Here is a 19,282-nt window from a genome sequence, read left to right as displayed (position 1 = left end):
CAGTCACTGGGTCCTGATTGTGACAGTGGAGCCCAGTTTGCACTGCAGGATTCAGAGATGGCATCAGTGAAGCTGGAAGACTGCAGTCAAACACTGGAGCTGAATGTCAACATTAAAGATGAAGAAGAGGAGGAGAAGATTGGGACAACTGTTAGTCATGGTAACAGCAGGTTCTATCTATTAGTTATACCTCCATAAGTTATGACCCAGTCTATTGATAGGTTGCATTCTGTAATTCTGACATAACCCAGTTGTTCAGAGATGTGTGATCTGGAGTGATCAGAGAGTAGACTAAAGAAGTGAAGTAGACAAACTGCCAGTGTTTTAAAGTTCTATGAAATGAGTCTGTGTAGTTACTAACCCTTGTGATGGTGAGTGGAGGATGATTATGGATAGTTATTTTCACCCCTTTTGCCTTCGACTGTTACCAGGGTTGGGGTCAATTCCAGATATTTTGGGAAATAGACTGATATTCCAATTCTCTTCAATGCTTTTCATTTAGGAAAATGTAGAATTGGAATTTGGTTTACTTTCTGAATTGACTGTTATTTAAATGGAATTGACCCTAACCCTGACTGTTACCCACTTTTAGAGTAGTTTTATTCCCCTGTATTGTACAGCCTACTGATATGAATACATATGTCACCCAGTACAGCCAGAAGAGGACTGGCCACCCCTCAGAGCCTGGTTCCTTTCTAGGTTTCTTCCTTCTAGGGAATTTTTCTAACCACTGTGCTTCTACATCTGCATTGCTTGCTCTTTGGGGTTTTAGTTTGGGTTTCTGTAAAGCACTTATACATGTCACATTTATTTTATGAAACCATTTTTACATCAGCAGTTGTCACAAAGTTCTTTACAGAAACCCAGCCTAAAACCCCAAAGAGCAACCTATGCAGATGTAGCTTCATAAAATACATTTGACATGAAAATCACACCAACAGACTGGTTCTTCTGATGTTGTTTACACAGGAGACCATGTTGAGACATTCTCTACATCCAGAGAGCAACAGCAGGAAGATCACAGAGCTAAGAGATCTCACCACTGCCCACATTGTGAGGAGATTTTCCCAATTCTATCAAAGCTTAAATTACACCTAAAAATACACACTGGGGAGAATCTGTATTCCTGTACTGACTGTGGGAAGAGCTTCACAACATCAAGGGCTCTGAAACTTCATCAGAGAGTGCACACTGGAGAGAAGCCTTACTACTGCTCGTACTGTGGGGAGAGTTACTCTCAACAGAGCAACTTCAAAAAACACCAACGTCTACACACAGGAGAGAAGCCTTACTCCTGCTGTGACTGTGGAAAATGTTTTACAACATCATCTGAGCTAACAGTTCATCAGAGAACACACACTGGAGAAAAGCCTTATATCTGCTCTGACTGTGGGAAGAGTTTCTCCCACCTGTGTAACTTTCAAGCACACCAACGTATACATACAGGAGAGAAGCCATACTCCTGCTCTGACTGTGGGAAAAGTTTCTCCCGATTGTATACCTTAAAGTCACATGGACGTACCCATACAGGAAAGAAGCCTTACTCCTGTTCTGACTGTAGGAAGAGTTTTTCCCACCAGGGTAGCTTTAAAGCACACCAACGTATACACACAGGAGAGAAGCCATACTCTTGCTTTGACTGTGGGAAGAGTTTCTCTCAACAGAGCAACTTAAAAACACACCAACGTATACACACAGGAGAGAAGCCTTACTACTGCTCTGACTGTGGGAAGAGTTTCTCTCAAGAGAGCAACTTAAAAACACACCAACGTAAACATAAAGGAGAGAAGCCTTACTACTGCTCTGTCTGTGGGAAGAGTTTCTCTCAAGAGAGCAACTTAAAAACACACCAACGTAAACATAAAGGAGAGAAGCCTTACTACTGCTCTGTCTGTGAGAAGAGTTTCTCTCTTCAGAACCAATTAAAAACACACCAATGTATACATAAAGGAGAGAAGCCTCGTCAGTTCTCTCAGACCAGCTGAGATTTAAATGCAGTGATAGAGTGATTTTAATCTCATTGCTTGACTTGGACTGAAATAGGTGCCGGTACTTATTTTGGGTGCCGGTACTGTTTTTATTTAGCTTCCACAAAACTTTTGAGCTAATCTATAACAGGAACAGGAGCTCAAGCAGTAGAACATTTGAGGGCCTGGTACTCCGCTCCGGTAAGTTCCTGCCCAAGTCAAGCGCCGGTACTCACAACATGTATCAGATAGAGATGGTGTGATGACCACTTTTCACCACTAGTTTTGGGGGGATTATTTTACAAATTTATTTAATGATACACAGTTTATGAAGTTAATACATGTGTTTTATTAATTGTCTTTAAAACTAGATGAGTTATTGTAGTTACTGATCATGAATGTGTTTGGATAATTGCATCCAGTGGCGTTACTAGTCCTGGGCTTTCGGGGCAATAGCCCCTGATGTTTTAGGCCCCAAACTTTGGATGGTAAAAAAAATATATACGGTGTATCCGTAAAGTATTCAGACCCCTTCCCTTTTTCATATTTTTTTTTACATCCTTATTCTAAAATGTATAGTTACATTTTTGCAAATGTATTAAAAATAAAACTGAAACCTTATTTACATAAGTATTCAGACCCTTTTCTATGAGACTTGAAATTGAGCTCAGGTGCATCCCTTTTCCATTGATTATCTTTGAGATGATTGGAGGCCACTTGTGGTAAAATCAATTGATCGGACATGATTTGGAAATAAACACACCTGTCTATAGTGGTCCCTCAGTTGACATAGCATGTCAGAGCAAAAACCAAGCCGTCAAATTAATTGTCAGTAGATCCTGAAACACGATTGCGTTGATGCATAGATCTGGGGATGGGTACCAAAACCTCTCTGCAGCATTGAAGGAAGAACCAAGAACACAGTGGCCTCCATCATTCTTCAATGGAAGAAGTTTGGAACCACCACGACTCTTCCTAGAGTTGGTCGCCCGTCCAAATTGAGCAATCGGGGGAGAAGGGCCTTGGTCAGGAAGGTGAGCAAGAACCTGATGGTCACTCTGACAGAGCTCCAGAGTTTCTTTGTGTAGATGGGATAATCTTCCAGAAGGACAACCATCTCTGCAGCACTCCACCATTCAGGCCTTTATGGTGGAGTGGCCAGACGGAAGCCACTTTTCAGTTAAAGGTACATGACAGTCCGCTTGGAGTTTGCCAAAAGGCACCTAAAGGACTCTCTGACCATGAGAAACAAGATTCTCTGGTCTGATGAAACCAAGATTGAACTCTTTGGCCTGAATGCCAAGTGTCACGTCTGGAGGACACCTGTCACCATCCCTACGGTAAATCATGGTGGTAGCAGCATCATGCTGTGGGGATGTTTTTCAGCGGCAGGGATTGGGAGACTAGTCAAGATTTAGGGAAAGGTGAACGGAACAAAGTACAGAGAGATCCTTGACGAAAACCTGCTCCAGAGTGCTCAGGACCTCAGACTGAGGTGAAGGTTCACCTTCCAACAGGACAACGACCCTAAGTACACAGCCAAGGCAATGCAGGAGTGACTTCAGGACAAGTATCAATGTCCTTGAGTGGCCCAGCCAGAGCCCGGACTTGAACCCAAATGAACATCTATGAAGAGACCTGAAAATAGCTGTGCAGCGACGCTCCCCATCCAACCTGACAGAGTTTGAGAGGATCTACAGAGAAGAATGGGAGAAACTCCTCAAATACAGGTGTGCCAAGCTTGTAGCATCATACCCAAGAAAACTCGGGTCTGTAATCACTGCCAAACGTGCTTCAACAAAGTACTAAGTAAAGGGTCTGAATACTTATGTAAATGTGAAATTTGAGTTTTTAAACAAAAATACATCTAAAAACCTGTTTTTGCTTTGTGTAAATTGATGAGGGGGGGGAAAAAACTGGCCAGTAACCAGTAAAGCGCCTCATCCATCCACCACCACTACCAAACCTTGAACCAGCTGCTAAAAAAAGGTAGCTAATCAGGAGAAAAGGATAATAAAATGTATTCAGACCTGGAAATAGGAGTTTCCTTTCACATGATACAGAGGGAGAACTAATGTACAGGATTTCACATTTGCACATAAGTTGTTGAATAGTTTAAACTGTTGTAGCGGATGTTGAGTTTTAGCAACCCATTATTGACTGACAGGTTCAGGTTGTCCAACTACACTGAACAAAAGTATAAAACGCAACATGTAAAGTGGTGGTCCCACGTTTCATGAGCTGAAATAAAACATCCCAGAAATGTTCCAAATACATTAAAAGCTTATTTCTCTCAAATGTTGTGCGCACATTTGTTTACATCCCTGTTAATGAGCATTTCTCCTTTGCCATGATAATCCATCCACAGGTGTGGCATATCAAGAAGCTGATTAAACCGCATGATCATTACACATGTGCACCTTGTGCTTTGGACAATAAAAGGCCACTTTATTAAAATGTGCAGTTTTGTCACAATGCCACAGATGTCTCAAGGTTTGTGATTGGCTTGCTGACTGCAAGAATGTCCACCAGAGCTATTTCCAGATAATTTAATGTTAATTTCTCTACCATCAGCTGCCTCCAACATCATTTTCAGAGAATTTGGCGGTTTGTCCAACCGGCCTCACAACCGCAGACCACGTGTAACCAGGCCAGCCCATGACCTCCACATCCAGCTTCTTCACCTGCGGGATTGTCGGGGGGCTGAGGAGTATTTCTGTCTGTAATAAAGCAATTTCTATCTCCTAGAGATGAACGTACTTTGGTGTGAAAAGTGCAAATCAATCCCAGAACAACAGCAAAGGACCTTGTGAAGATGCTGGAGGAAACGGGTACATCTATCCACAGTAAAACAAGTCCTATGTCGACGTAACCTGAAAGGCCGCTCAGCAAGGAAGAAGCCACTGCTCCAAAACCACCATAAAAAAGCCAGACTATGGTTTGCAACTGCAAATGGGGACAAAGATGGTACTTTTTGGAGAAACGTCCTCTGGTCTGATGAAACAATAATATAACTGTTTGGCCATAACGACCATTGTTATGTTTGGAGGAAAAAGGGGGAGGCTTGCAAGCCGAAGAACACCATCCCAACCGTGAAACACTGGGGTGGCAGCATCATGTTGCTTTGCTGCAGGAGGGACTGCTGCACTTCACAAAATAGATGGCATCAAGAGGAAGGGAAATTATGTGGATATATTGAAGCAACATCTCAAGACATCAGTCAGGAAGTTAAAGCTTGGTCGCAAATGGGTCTTCCAAATGGACAATGACCCCAAGCATACTTCCAAAGTTGTGGCAAAATGGCTTAAGGACAACACAGTCAAGGTATTGGAGTGGCCATCACAAAGCCCTGACCTCAATCCTATAGAAAATTTGTGTGCAGAACTGATAAAGCGTGTGCGAGCAAGGAGGCCTACAAACCTGACTCAGTTACACCAGCTCTGTCAGGAGGAATGGGCCAAAATTCACCCAACTTATTGTGGGAAGCTTGTGGAAGGCTACCCAAAACGTTTGACCCAAGTGAAAAAAATTAAAGGCAATGCTACCAAATACTAATTGAGTGTATGTAAACTTCTGACCCACTGGAAATGTGATGAAAGAAATAAAATCTAAAATAAATCATTATCTCTGCTATTATTCTGACATTTCACATTCTTAAAATAAAGTGGTGATCCTAATTGACCTAAGACGGGAATTTTTTTACCAGGATTAAATGTCAGGAATTGAGTTCCAATATATTTGGCTAAGGTGTATGTAAACTTCCGACTTCAACTATATCTATCTATCTATCTATCTATCTATCTATCTATCTATCTATCTATCTATCTATCTATCTATCTATCTATCTATCTATCTATCTATCTATCTATCTATCTATCTTTCTATTCTATTCTATTCTATTCTATTCTATTCTATTCAAGGGGCTTTATTGGCATGGGAAACATGTGTTAACATTGCCAAAGCAAGTGAGGTAGATATTATACAAAAGTGAAATAAACAATACAAATTAACAGTAAACATTACACATACAGAAGTTTCAAAACAATAAAGACATTACAAATGTTATATTATATATATACAGTGTTGTAACAATGTACAAATGGTTAAAGCACACAAGTTAAAATAAATAAGCATAAATATGGGTTGTATTTACAATGGTGTTTGTTCTTCACTGGTTGCCCTTTTCTTGTGGCAACAGGTCACAAATCTTGCTGCTGTGATGGCACACTGTGAAATTTCTCCCAGTAGATATGGGAGTTTATCAAAATTGGATTTGTTTTCAAATTCTTTGTGGATCTGTGTAATCTATCTATCTATCTATCTATCTATCTATCTATCTATCTATCTATCTATCTATCTATCTATCTATCTATCTATCTATCTATCTATCTATCTATCTATCTATCTATCTATCTATCTATCTATCTATCTATCTATCTATCTATTTATTTCAATTCAAGGGGCTTTATTGGCATGGGAAACATGTGTTAACATTGCCAAAGCAAGTGAGGTAGATATTATACAAAAGTGAAATAAACAATACAAATTAACAGTAAACATTACACATACAGAAGTTTCAAAACAATAAAGACATTACAAATGTTATATTATATATATACAGTGTTGTAACAATGTACAAATGGTTAAAGCACACAAGTTAAAATAAATAAGCATAAATATGGGTTGTATTTACAATGGTGTTTGTTCTTCACTGGTTGCCCTTTTCTTGTGGCAACAGGTCACAAATCTTGCTGCTGTGATGGCACACTGTGGAATTTCTCCCAGTAGATATGGGAGTTTATCAAAATTGGATTTGTTTTCAAATTCTTTGTGGATCTGTGTAATCTGAGGGAAATATGTCTCTCTAATATGGTCATACATTGGGCAGGAGGTTAGGAAGTGCAGCTCAGTTTCCACCTCATTTTGTGGGCAGTGTGCACATAGCCTGTCTTCTCTTGAGAGCCATGTCTGCCTACGGCGGCCTTTCTCAATAGCAAGGCTATGCTCACTGAGTCTGTACATAGTCAAAGCTTTCCTTAAGTTTGGGTCAGTCACAGTGGTCAGGTATTCTGCCACTGTGTACTCTCTGTTTAGGGCCAAATAGCATTCTAGTTTGCTCTGTTTTTTTGTTAATTCTTTCCAATGTGTCAAGTAATTATCTTTTTGTTTTCTCATGATTTGGTTGGGTCTAATTGTGCTGTTGTCCTGGGGCTCTGTGGGGTGTGTTTGTGTTTGTGAACAGAGCCCTAGGACCAGCTTGCTTAGGGGACTCTTCTCCAGGTTCATCTCTCTGTAGGTGATGGCTTTGTTATGGAAGGTTTGGGAATCGCTTCCTTTTAGGTGGTTGTAGAATTTAACGGCTCTTTTCTGGATTTTGATAATTAGTGGGTATCGGCCTAATTCTGCTCTGCATGCATTATTTGGTGTTCTACGTTGTACACGGAGGATATTTTTGCAGAATTCTGCATGCAGAGTCTCAATTTGGTGTTTGTCCCATTTTGTGAAATCTTGGTTGGTGAGCGGACCCCAGACCTCACAACCATAAAGGGCAATGGGCTCTATGACTGATTCAAGTATTTTTAGCCAGATCCTAATTGGTATGTTGAAATTTATGTTCCTTTTGATGGCATAGAAGGCCCTTCTTGCCTTGTCTCTCAGATCGTTCACAGCTTTGTGGAAGTTACCTGTGGTGCTGATGTTTAGGCCGAGGTATGTATAGTTTTTTGTGTGCTCTAGGGCAACGGTGTCTAGATGGAATTTGTGGTCCTGGTGACTGGACCTTTTTTGGAACACCATTATTTTGGTCTTACTGAGATTTACTATCTATCTATCTATCTATCTATCTATCTATCTATCTATCTATCTATCTATCTATCTATCTATCTATCTATCTATCTATCTATCTAATCTATCTAATCTATCTATCTATCTAAAGTCGGGAAACAGGAAGTTCCGGGCAGGCTCCAGACACAATGAAGTCTGCGGAACTGTGCTCTGAAGACTATAGTGCGTGTGTCCGTTTCAAAAGTATTACTAAAGGTATGTAATAGCACGTTTACACTTTCTAATATCGAAAGAACATGTCACGTAATAAATCCGTCAATGTATTATCGCGTTTGTTAAAGGTTTAATGACGTGTTATTTTTGTGCTAAACATAGTGAGGATAGAACGTGATTAAAAACGATTTTATCTAGCTAGTTAAGTTTAGACTTTGGGGTTTGTCAGAGTGAATGAATGTACATTATTTCGTCAATGTAATTTCATAAAGAATCAATTGATTTCACATGTATTTTATATATGTTCATGAGCTGGTAAAATGGCGGCGCCTCTCGGTCTGAGTCAATAGACTTGCAGGCGGTGCGGCTGCACCAGAGAGACAATTTCAGGGTTGTTTTGCTGTTTAGAAGCAGAATGTCATGTTCATCTGATTTCTACATGTCACTGTAACAACATTCAGACACATTCAGTTTCTATATTTATCTATAATTGTTACTGTGGTGTGATTGGGAAATACAGTCGGTTGCGAGTAAAATAGTGGAAAATATTACATAGTGCTGACTCAAACTGCAACGTTGTATTAATTGTTTATTTCGTAATTTATGCATTAACGTGAATTTGAGTAAGTCTGCTATAGCTTAACTGCACGTAGAGTGAACATTTTTAATAAGGGTTACATGGAGAAAAATCGATATCTGAAAGGAAAATGGAGGCCGTCCTGTCAGCAAAATATATTAGACATAAACCCTCTGAACGCTTGAAAAAAAAAGACGCCCCCTCTATACCCCAAAATAATTATTAAAACAAAGTGGATAGTAGAGAACATGTCTACCGTTTACCCTCACTTATTGACAGACCAGAGCCTTTAGATATGCCATTTTAGAAACTGTTCTTCGTCCTGTAAGCGTTGCATGGCAACGCAGGAATTTTGATAGCGTACAGTGCTGCGGGCCAGATGTTTGTGGGTTCGCAGACCACCGTGAACAAGAGTAGGGGTGGATACATCTATTTTATGGTAAAATCATTCCATTAATCTATCGTCGTATTTGCAGGTCTGAGGGGGAAAAAAGCATTTTATAAACATTTCATGCAGGTGTACGTCATTTTACGTATTAGCCAAATATGTTTTATTTCCACACAGGCTAAGAATGGAGAGAGAGAGAGAGAGAGATGCCTATGTGTTCATCTTATATTTCTCCAATGCCAAATCAATGTGTCTCATTTACAACGAAACTGTCCCTGTTTGCAAATAACTAAATCTGAGACCATCTGACATGTTTGGTTGGCGGTAGGTAGGGCGGGAGGTCCAGTATAAACACAAACTCACTTCCTTGACAACAGCTCTGCTCCGTTAAGCGCAAGAAGTATAAAAGCCCGGATGTCTGCGGAAGATGCATCTGCAGTAAATACTGTATGGCCACTTCAGATATCGGATTGACCATCCAGTCTTTTAGCAGAGAAATGTACATCTCTCACTGCTGGCTACTCTCATTCTGTGTCTTTAACCCAACAAGTATTTCCCTAAAAGCTGTCTGGGTTTAAACGTCTTCTATTGTACAGAAGCTAAATAGCTTAATCAATTGGTAGTGACAGAATTAGATTACTTCCCAAGAAAAGTCATATTTTTGTCTCCTGGGCTATAGAGGGTTATATCTCAGCCTCTGAATGTCAAAGAAACAAAGGAAAGTATTTCCTGGTAGTTTTACAGCTTGTTTGTAGCATAAAGCAGCGTGGACCAAAACAGTGTTATAGACCACTTTATATAATCAGATCAGTTTTATTTTCTTCATGTTAATCTAACAAGGGGCCTGTGCTTTTTGACATCTTCTTCACTAAAAGAGGCCTATGGCATAACCCCTCATACCGCCTCACACCCCCTCTCTTAACCCCTCACACCCCCTCTCGTACCCCCTCACCCCCCCTCAAGTGGAGTCTGGCTTTTAACTCAACAGCCCTTCACTGACATGGAGGTAGGCTATTTAAAGAGTGCATGGTGGGTGGAGGAATAGGCTAGTCCGCGTTCAAGATAGTGATTATGTTTTGGGGGGGACTAGGTCTAATCAACAACAAAATGTGAAGAAACCTTTCACTCTCTTCCTCAACTGCCACCATAGGCCGACACAGCACAGCCATTGGTTAGGATAGGCCGACACAGCACAGCCATTGGTTAGGATAGGCCGACACAGCACAGCCATTGGTTAGGATAGGCCGACACAGCACAGCCATTGGTTAGGATAGGCATACACAGCACAGCCATTGGTTAGGCAGCATTTTTTTAAAAGGTATTGGATCAACAAGCTGAGCAAGTCGGGGCTGAGGGTTGGAATAACCTTTGCAGTGTGTAATACAGCCTAGTTGTATTTACACCATCCCAGCAACTATCCTAGAACCACATTATAACTTTGCTCTGTGCTTCTCCCAGCATGCACATCGTATCCTATAGCCCAGGGCTCTCCAACCCTGTTCCTGGAGAGCTACAGTCCTGTAGGCTTTAGCTCCAACCCTAATCTAGCACACCTGATTCTAATAATTAGCTGGTTGATAAATTGAACCAACAGGGTTGGAGTTAAAACCTACAGGAGGGTAGCTCTCCAGGAACAGGGTTGGAGTTAAAACCTACAGGAGGGTATCTCTCCAGGAACAGGGTTGGAGTTAAAACCTACAGGAGGGTAGCTCTCCAGAAACATGGTTGGAGTTAAAACCTACAGGAGGGTTGCTCTCCAGGAACAGGGTTGGACAGCCCTGCTTTAGCCTATAGGCTATGGATCATTTGATTGACACCACACTAAATAGCCTATTGGCACACTTGATATTGCACGCCCAGCAGAGAATCAGAGATGAGGGGCGGCATCGGGCACACATTGATATATAGCCAATCAGCGTTCAGGGTTCGTACCACCCAGTTTATAAAGCCTAATAAGCAAGTAATTGTAAAACACTGAGAAATATTGACATTTCATCAATTACAAATGACATGACCCTCTTCTGGACTAGATTAAAACAATTCTCAACCCTCTCCTTGACTGACATTGAAAAAACATAACCCCCATTTTCCTCCAGGTAACCATTCTGGACATTTAGATCCATCTCTTACTTTGGGTCATTTAACCTGTTTGGCGTGCAAGGCTGACACCGGTACACTTATGACAACAGCCAGCTCAAAGTGCAGGGCGCGAAATTCAAAAGATATATTTTTTAAAATATTTAACTTTCACACATTAACAAGTCCAATACAGCATATGAAAGGTACACATCTTGTGAATCAAGCCAACATGTCCGATTTTTAAAATGTTTTACAGGGAAGACAAAATATGTAAATCTATTAGCTAACCACGTTAGCAAAAGACACCACTTTTTTTTACTCCAACAGTTTTTTACTCCATCAGTAGCTATCACAAATTCGACCAAATAAAGATATAAATAGCCACTAACCAAGAAAAAACTTCATCAGATGACAGTCTGATAACATATTTATTGTATAGCATATGTTTTGTTAGAAAAATTTGCATATTTCAGGTATAAATCATAGTTTACATTGCAGCTACATTCAGAAATTGCACCGAAAGCAGCCATAATATTTACAGACACCAACGTCAAATACCTAATTACTCATCATAAAACATTTCTGAAAAATACATAGTGTACAGCAATTGAAAGACAGGCATCTTGTGATTCCAGACAATATTTCCGATTTATCAAGTGTTTTACAGCGAAAACACAATATAGCGTTATATTAGCGTAGCCACAATAGCCAAAAACACAAGCAATTTCCCAGTAGCAAAAGTAAGCGATCGTAACAAACAGGCAAAAGATATATAATTTTTGACTAACCTTGATTTTCTTCCTCAGATGACAGTCCTATAACATCAGGTTATACATACACTTATGTTTTGTTCAAAAATGTGCATATTTAGAGCTGAAATCAGTGGTTACCCATTATGCTAACGTAGCTACTATTTCCCACAACGTTCGGATATTTTACTGACACTTTTTCTGACACACATATTCTGACCAAATAGCTATTCATAAACATAACTAAAAAATACATGTTGTATAGGAAATGATAGATCCATTAGTTATTAATGAAATCACAGTGTTAGAATTCTAAAAATAACTTCATTACGTTATGCAGCTTCGGTATAGCTTAGAGTAGCCAAAACGTTGGCCGCCCACGACTAGTACACAGTTCGACAGATATATGAAATAGCATCATAAAATGTTTCTTACTTTTGCTGATCTTTCATCAGAATGTTGGACAAGGTGTCCTTTGTCCAGAACAGTCGGTGTTTGGATTTAGAACCTTCATTTTCCCTCTCGATTTAGGAAGCGCACTTGCCAAGTGGCACAGATCTCTCCAACGTAAACAAAGTCAGAGAACGGAACACGGCAAAACTCCCGAAAAAATTTCAATAATCTGATTGAACTATATTGAAAAAACATACTTTACGATGATATGGTCACATGTATCAAATAAAATCTAAGACGGAGATGTTAGTCGTCCATAACGAGAGCAAAACAGAAGGCAAATCCATGTCCTCTTTCGCGCGCTCCAGAAACAGGAAGTGGACGGTCACGTCAAACAAAGAGCTTTAATTCCACCTCAGACCAAGATAAACACGAAAAAATTTCTCTCACCGCCTCTTGACAACCAGGGGAAGGTGTATGAAGTGTATGTAGACTCTTACGTATCATGCCCATGTATAGGCAGGAAGTTGAACAGAGCATCGATTTCTGACATTCCACTTCCTGGTCAGGAAGTGTGCTGCAGAATGACTTCTGTTTCACTCAGAGAAATAATTCAAACGGTTTTAGAAACTAGAGAGTGTTTTCTATCCAATAGTAATAATAATATGCATATTGTACGAGCAAGAATTGAGTACGAGGCCGTTTGAAATGGGCACGATTTAACTGGCTACTCAATACTGCCCCTTGCAGCCATAACAGGTTAAAGTCTGAACTTTCTGTCTAATGTTTTGAATTAATGTTTTGTTGTCAATGTTTAACTACCTGATCTATTGTAATGAGAGAATTGAACAACAAAAAAGATAATACATTTTTGGAGGACAAAGAAAGCGCCAGAACTGTCAAGATTGTTTTCTGTTTGTCCTTACTACTACAGGCTGACTCAGATTAAGTCTGAGGTTTGTAACATCAACAGAGGACAATCCCAGCCTGCCACTCTCCTTCCACACTGAGTCCAAACCTACAGTCACCGGGTCCTGATTGTGACAGTGGAGCCCAGTTTGCACTGCAGGATCCAGAGATGGCATCAGTGACGCTGGAAGACTGCAGTCAAACACTGGAGCTGAATGTCAACATTAAAGATGAAGAAGAGGAGGAGGAGATTGGGAAATCTGTTTCTCATGGTAACAGCAGGTTCCTCATAAATTAGACTGGGTCATAAGTAGAGGTCGACCGATTATGATTTTTCAATGCCGATACCGATTATTGGAGGACAAAAAAAGCCGATACCGATTAATCGGCCGATTTATTAAAAAAACATTTATTTTTAAATATATATATCATACACACACACACATTTTTGTAATAATGACAATTGCAACAATACTGAATGAACAATGAACACTTTTATTTTAACTTAATATAATACAAAAATACACACACGCACACAGCTCTGAAGTGACAATGATACTGAAGAGTCTGCTTAGGAGACAAATACTCTCAACTGTTTGAATAAAACTAGAGTTTAAGTTACCTGTGATGAATGTTGAAAACAAAAACTTTAATTTCTATATGCAGGAAATCCTATTTTAATAATGGGCATGGTAAGAATTGACAACCAAAGTGCGAGTCATAATTCCCATGACACATTCTAGCAAAATCTGAAAAGTGGTTTATTTTTGGATTCACTTAAAATAAGGTCTGTGTTTCGTGTAGGCTTACATCACCGTGCCAATTTTATAACTGTGTAGATATCCATAGGACAAGGTAACTCTGATCAATATTGGCTAAATATAAGCGAAGATACATTTTTTTGTAGAGTGGATTTATGAAAATATGTTGACAAACGTTACCTTATCCTAGTGAGATTTACACGGGTATCAAAACGTCGAGGCGGTTTAAGCCTGCACGAAACACAGACCTTATTTGAAGTAGATCAAGACATTCTCTATGGAAGACATGAACGGTAAAATAACGAAGGAACCCCTTTCAAGTTCAGCCGCAAGTTATTACAGGAATTATAACGCGTCGACTATTTCTCTCTAAACCATATACCTTTGGCTAATCTGGAAACTATCACCTCGAAAACAAAACATTTATTCCGTTCCGTATTTTATCTAACGGGTGGCATCCATGAGTCTAAATATTCCTGTTACATTGCACAACCTTCAATGTTGTCATAATTCTGGCAAATTAGTTCGCAAAGAGCCAGGCGGCCCAAACTGTTGCATATACCCTGACTCTGCGTGCAATGAACGCAAGAGAAATGACACAATTTCACCTGGTTAATATTGCCTGCTAACCTGGATTTCTTTTAGCTAAATATGCAGGTTTAAAAATATATACTTGTGTATTGATTTTAAGAAAGGCATTGATGTTTATGGTTAAGTACACATTGGAGCAATGACAGTCATTGATTGATTGTTTTTTATAAGATAAGTTTAATGCTAGCTAGCAACTTACCTTAGCTTACTGCATTCGCTAACAGGCAGGCTCCTCGTGGAGTGCAATGTAATCAGGTGTTAGAGCATTGGACTAGTTAACTGTAAGGTTGTAAGATTGGATCCCCCGAGCTGACAAGGTTAAAAATCTGTCGTTCTGCCTCGTTCCTAGGCCGTCATTGAAAATAAGAATGTGTTCTCAACTGACTTGCCTAGTTAAATAAAGATTAAATAAAGGTGTAAAATAAATAAATAATCGGCAAATCGGTGCCCAAAAATACCGATTTCCAATTGTTATGAAAACTTGAAATCGGCCCCGATTTCAAAAGTACATTTCTTGTCTTCCATAATTTGGTCAGATATACTTGGATGTGTAGCGTCAGCGTTTGTTGCTGGCGTGTCATCCCTAAGTTTGCTTATCTTGCCAATGAAGAAAATCATTACAGTAGTTGGCAATATCAGTTGGTTTTGTGATGAATGAGCTTCTGATCCAATGAATGAAGGAGCCGAGTTGGCTTTTTTCCCCCAGAATTTCATTTAAGGTGCCCCAAAGCTTTTTACTATCATTCTTTATGTCATTTATCTTTGTTTCATAGTGTAGTTACTTTTTCTTTAGTTTAGTCACATGATTTCTTAATTTACATTACATTTTGCCAATCAGTTGGGCTGCCAGACTTATTTGCCATTCCTTTTGCCTCATCCCTCTCAACAATACAATTTTTCAATACCTCATCAATCCAAGGAGATTTAAGTCTTTACAGTCATTTTCTTAATGGGTGCGTGCTTATTAGTAACTGCAATAAGCAATTTTATAAATGTGTGAAGTGCAGCTTCTGGCTGCTCCTCATTACACACCAGACCAGCAAATATTCTTTACATCATCAACATATGAATCACTACAAAACTTATTGTATGACCTCTTATACACTATATTAGGCCCAACCTTTGGAGCTTTGGTTTTCCTAGATATGTTTATTATATTGTGATCAATACATCCTGTAGATGTGGATACTGCTTTAAAGCACATTTCTGCAGCATTAGTAAAGATGTGATCAATACCTGTTTCATTCCTGTGCTGTTTGTAAATACCCTGGTAGGTTGACTGACTGGTTACATTTAGATTTTTTGTTGTTGAGTGGGCAGCTTGATGAGAGCCAGTCAATGTTTCACATGTTATCCAGATACTGACTGTTAGCACCTGGTGGTCTATAGCAGCTTCCCACCAGAATGGGCTTTAAGTGAGGCAGATGAACCTGTAACCATATTACTTCAACAGTATTTAACATCAGATCGTCTCTAAGCTTTACAGGAATGTGGTTCTGAATATAGACCGCAACACGCCTCTGTTGGCATTTCTGTCTTTTCAGTAAATGTTATAACCATGTATTGCTGCCACTGTATCATCAAATGTATTATCTCGTGAGTGTCAGAATATGAATGTCATCTGTTACTAGCAAGTTATTGACTTCATGGACCTTGTTTCTTAGGCTACATATGTTCATATGGGCTATTTTTTTCACTTTTCTGGGTTGCTTGATTGTTTTTAATGCTTTACTGAGAAGCTTATCAGGTAGACTTATATTATGTACATTAGAGCTGATAGTGCAGGGTGAGCTGCACAAAGTGGTCTTCTTACTAGAGCACACCGGTAGCCATGCTGGTTAAGTGTGGCTTTGAATTCTAAATAAATCACTGACAGTGTCACCAGCAAAGCCTCCATTGCTTCACGTTGGGAACCACACATGCGGAGAGCATCCGTTCACCCACACCACGTCTCAGAAAGACATGGCGATTGGAACCAAAAGGACAGACCAAAGGACAGACTTCCCCCAGTCTAATATCCATTGCTCGTGTTTCTTGGCCCAAGTAATTCTCTTCTTCATATTGGTGTCCTTTAGTAGTGGTTTATTTGCATCAATTCGACCATGAAGGCCTGATTCACGCCAGTCTCCTCTGAACAGTTGATGTTGAGATGTGTCTGTTACTTGAACTCTGTGAAGCATTTCTTTGGGCTGCAATCTGAGGTGCAGTTATTCTAATGAACTTATCCTCTGCAGCAGAGGTAACTCTGGGTCTTCCTTTCCTATGGTTGTCCTCATGAGAGACAGTTTCATCATTGCACTTGATGGATTTTGTGACTGCACTTGAAGAAACTTTAAAAGTTCTTGAAATGTTCCGTATTGAGTGACCTTCATGTCTTAAAGTAATGATGGACTGTAATTTCTCTTTGCTTATTTGAGCTGTTTAGGGCTATCTTCTGTATACCACCCCTACCTTGTCACAACACAGGTGATTAGCTCAAATGCATTAAGAAGGAAAGAAATTCCACAAATTAACTTTTAACAAGGCACACCTGTTCATTGAAATGCATTCCAGGTGACTTCCTCATGAAGCTGGTTGAGAGAATGCAAAGCTTTCATCAAGGCAAAGGGTGGCTACTTTGAAAAATTGAAAATATATTTTTGTTGTCTTCACTATTATTCTACAATGTAGAAATAGTAAAAATAAAGAAAAACACCTGAATGAGTAGGTGTTCAAACTTTTGACTGGTACTGTATATCACACCAACTGACTGGTTCTTCTGATGTTTACACAGGAGACCGTGTTGAGACATTCTCTACATCCAGAGAGACACAGCAGGAAGATCACAGAGCTAAGAGGTCTCACCACTGCCCACATTGTGAGGAGAATTTTCCAATTCTATCAAAGCTAAAAGTACACTTAAAAATACACACAGGAGACAATCTGTATTCCTGTACTGACTGTGGGAAGAATTTCACAACATCAAGGGCTCTGACACTTCATCAGAGAGTGCACACAGGAGAGAAGCCTTACTCCTGCTCGTACTGTGGAAAATGCTTCACAACATCATCTGAGTTAACAGTTCATCAGAGAACACACACTGGAGAAAAGCCTTATATCTGCTCTGACTGTGGGAAGAGTTTCTCCCACCTGTGTAACTTTAAAGCACACCAACGTATACATGCAGGAGAGAAGCCGTTCTCCTGCTCTGACTGTGGGAAGAGTTTCTCTCAACAGAACCATTTAAAATCACACCAACGTATACACACAGGAGAGAAGCCTTACTTCTGCTCTGACTGTAGGAAGAGTTTCTCCCACCTGTGTAACTTTAAAGCACACCAACGTATACATGCAGGAGAGAAGCCGTTCTCCTGCTCTGACTGTGGGAAGAGTTTCTCTCAACAGAACCATTTAAAATCACACCAACGTATACACACAGGAGAGAAGCCTTACTACTGCTCTGACTGTGGGAAGAGTTTCTCTCGATTGGATACCTTAAAATCACATGAACGTATACATACAGGAACGAAGCGTTACTACTGCTCTGACTGTAGGAAGAGTTTCTCCCACCAGGGTATCTTAAAAAAACACCAACGTCTACACACAGGAGAGAAGCCTTACTCCTGCTCTGACTGTGGAAAATGCTTCACAACATCATCTGATCTACAAGTTCACCAGAGAACACACACTGGAGAAAAGCCTTACATCTGCTCTGACTGTGGGAAGAGTTTCTCTCAACAGAACCATTTAAAAACACACCAACGTATACACACAGGAGAGAAGCCTTACTACTGCTCTGTCTGTGAGAAGAGTTTCTCTCAAGAGAGCAACTTAAAAACACACCAACGTATACACACAGGAGAGAAGCCTTACTACTGCTCTGACTGTGGGAAGAGTTACTCTCAAGAGAGCAACTTAAAAACACACCAACGTCAACATAAAGGAGAGATGCCTCATCAGTTCTCTCAGACCGGATAAGATTAAAATCACTCCATCACTCAATTTTCATCTCATTGCTTGACTTGGACTGAAATAGGTGCCGGTACTGTTTTATATTTAGCTTCCACCACATACATCATTCATAAGTAAATTATCTGTTATAGAATATAAATTGGTATGTGTTATTCACTGACATGTGGACTTAAACTTCATTGTGTTCTGTGACATTTTAATCACTGTGTTTTAGAGATGATCTCTTTTATTTATGTATGTTTCTGTTGTGAGGTCAACACACGTCTAGCAGATTGAATTAGTCTGTCATAGGTTGTTATTCTATTCGTATTATACGGTCATTCATCAGTTCTGCCCCACAAAGGAAAATGTCAAACTCACTGATGTACTTTCTGCAGATTCAGTTTGTTATATTTTCCATGTTGTTAGAGAGTCAGGCGTTGTACATTATTAAAATAACAAGAATGATCAAATTGCATCAGTCAATAGTTCTTTTTTTTACTACTACAGAATTTTCAGTTTCAGATCATTATTTTTAACTATTGGAAAAGTACAAATAATTTGGACAAGTGGACAAGTGGCAAAAAAAGACAATGTCAAGCCCTGACATACTTAAGAAGGTACAAACTGCACTTTATATACTAAAGTATGTGGACACCCCTTCAAATTAGTGGATTCGGCTATTTCAGCCACACCCGTTGCTGACAGGTGTATAAAATCGAGCACACCGCCATGCAATCTCCATAGACAAACACTGGCAGTACAATGGCCTTACTGAAGAGCTCAGTGACTTTCAAAGTGGCACCGTCATAGGATGCCACCTTTCCAACAAGTCAGTTTGTCAAATTTCTGCCGTGCTAGAGCTGCCCCGGTCAACTGTAAGTGCTGTTATTGTGAAGTGGAAATGTCTACGAGCAACAAGGTCTCAGCCACAAAGTGGT

General features: G+C 39.8%; 2 protein-coding genes across 2 annotated transcripts; both read left to right on the top strand.

The window, feature by feature from the left end:
* The first annotated feature begins 201 nt into the window (after positions 1-201).
* Positions 202-2,515, top strand: LOC120039206 (zinc finger protein 239-like). The gene is made up of 2 exons (XM_038984697.1): positions 202-231; positions 942-2,515. Exons 1-2 carry the CDS (start codon positions 202-204, stop codon positions 1,983-1,985), a joined length of 1,074 nt encoding a protein of 357 aa, XP_038840625.1. The 3' UTR covers positions 1,986-2,515.
* Positions 2,516-4,441: 1,926 nt separating this feature from the next.
* Positions 4,442-18,814, top strand: LOC120039205 (zinc finger protein OZF-like). The gene is made up of 2 exons (XM_038984696.1): positions 4,442-4,460; positions 17,185-18,814. The coding sequence occupies exons 1-2, from the start codon at positions 4,442-4,444 to the stop codon at positions 18,366-18,368; spliced, it is 1,203 nt and encodes a 400-aa protein (XP_038840624.1). The 3' UTR covers positions 18,369-18,814.
* Positions 18,815-19,282: the final 468 nt, after the last annotated feature.

This window comes from Salvelinus namaycush, unplaced genomic scaffold (genome assembly GCF_016432855.1).
Source record: "Salvelinus namaycush isolate Seneca unplaced genomic scaffold, SaNama_1.0 Scaffold26, whole genome shotgun sequence".
In the NCBI taxonomy this organism is placed as follows: domain Eukaryota; kingdom Metazoa; phylum Chordata; class Actinopteri; order Salmoniformes; family Salmonidae; genus Salvelinus; species Salvelinus namaycush.
Note: the sequence above shows the minus strand (reverse complement) of the source record. Positions and strands in the feature narration are given on the sequence as shown.

Coding starts and splice junctions, on each gene's coding strand:
- LOC120039206 (XM_038984697.1), top strand. CDS start 202: ATGACCCAGTCTATTGATAGGTTGCATTCT. Junction 232..941: donor CTATTGATAGGTTGCATTCT/GTAATTCTGACA, acceptor TCACACCAACAG/ACTGGTTCTTCTGATGTTGT.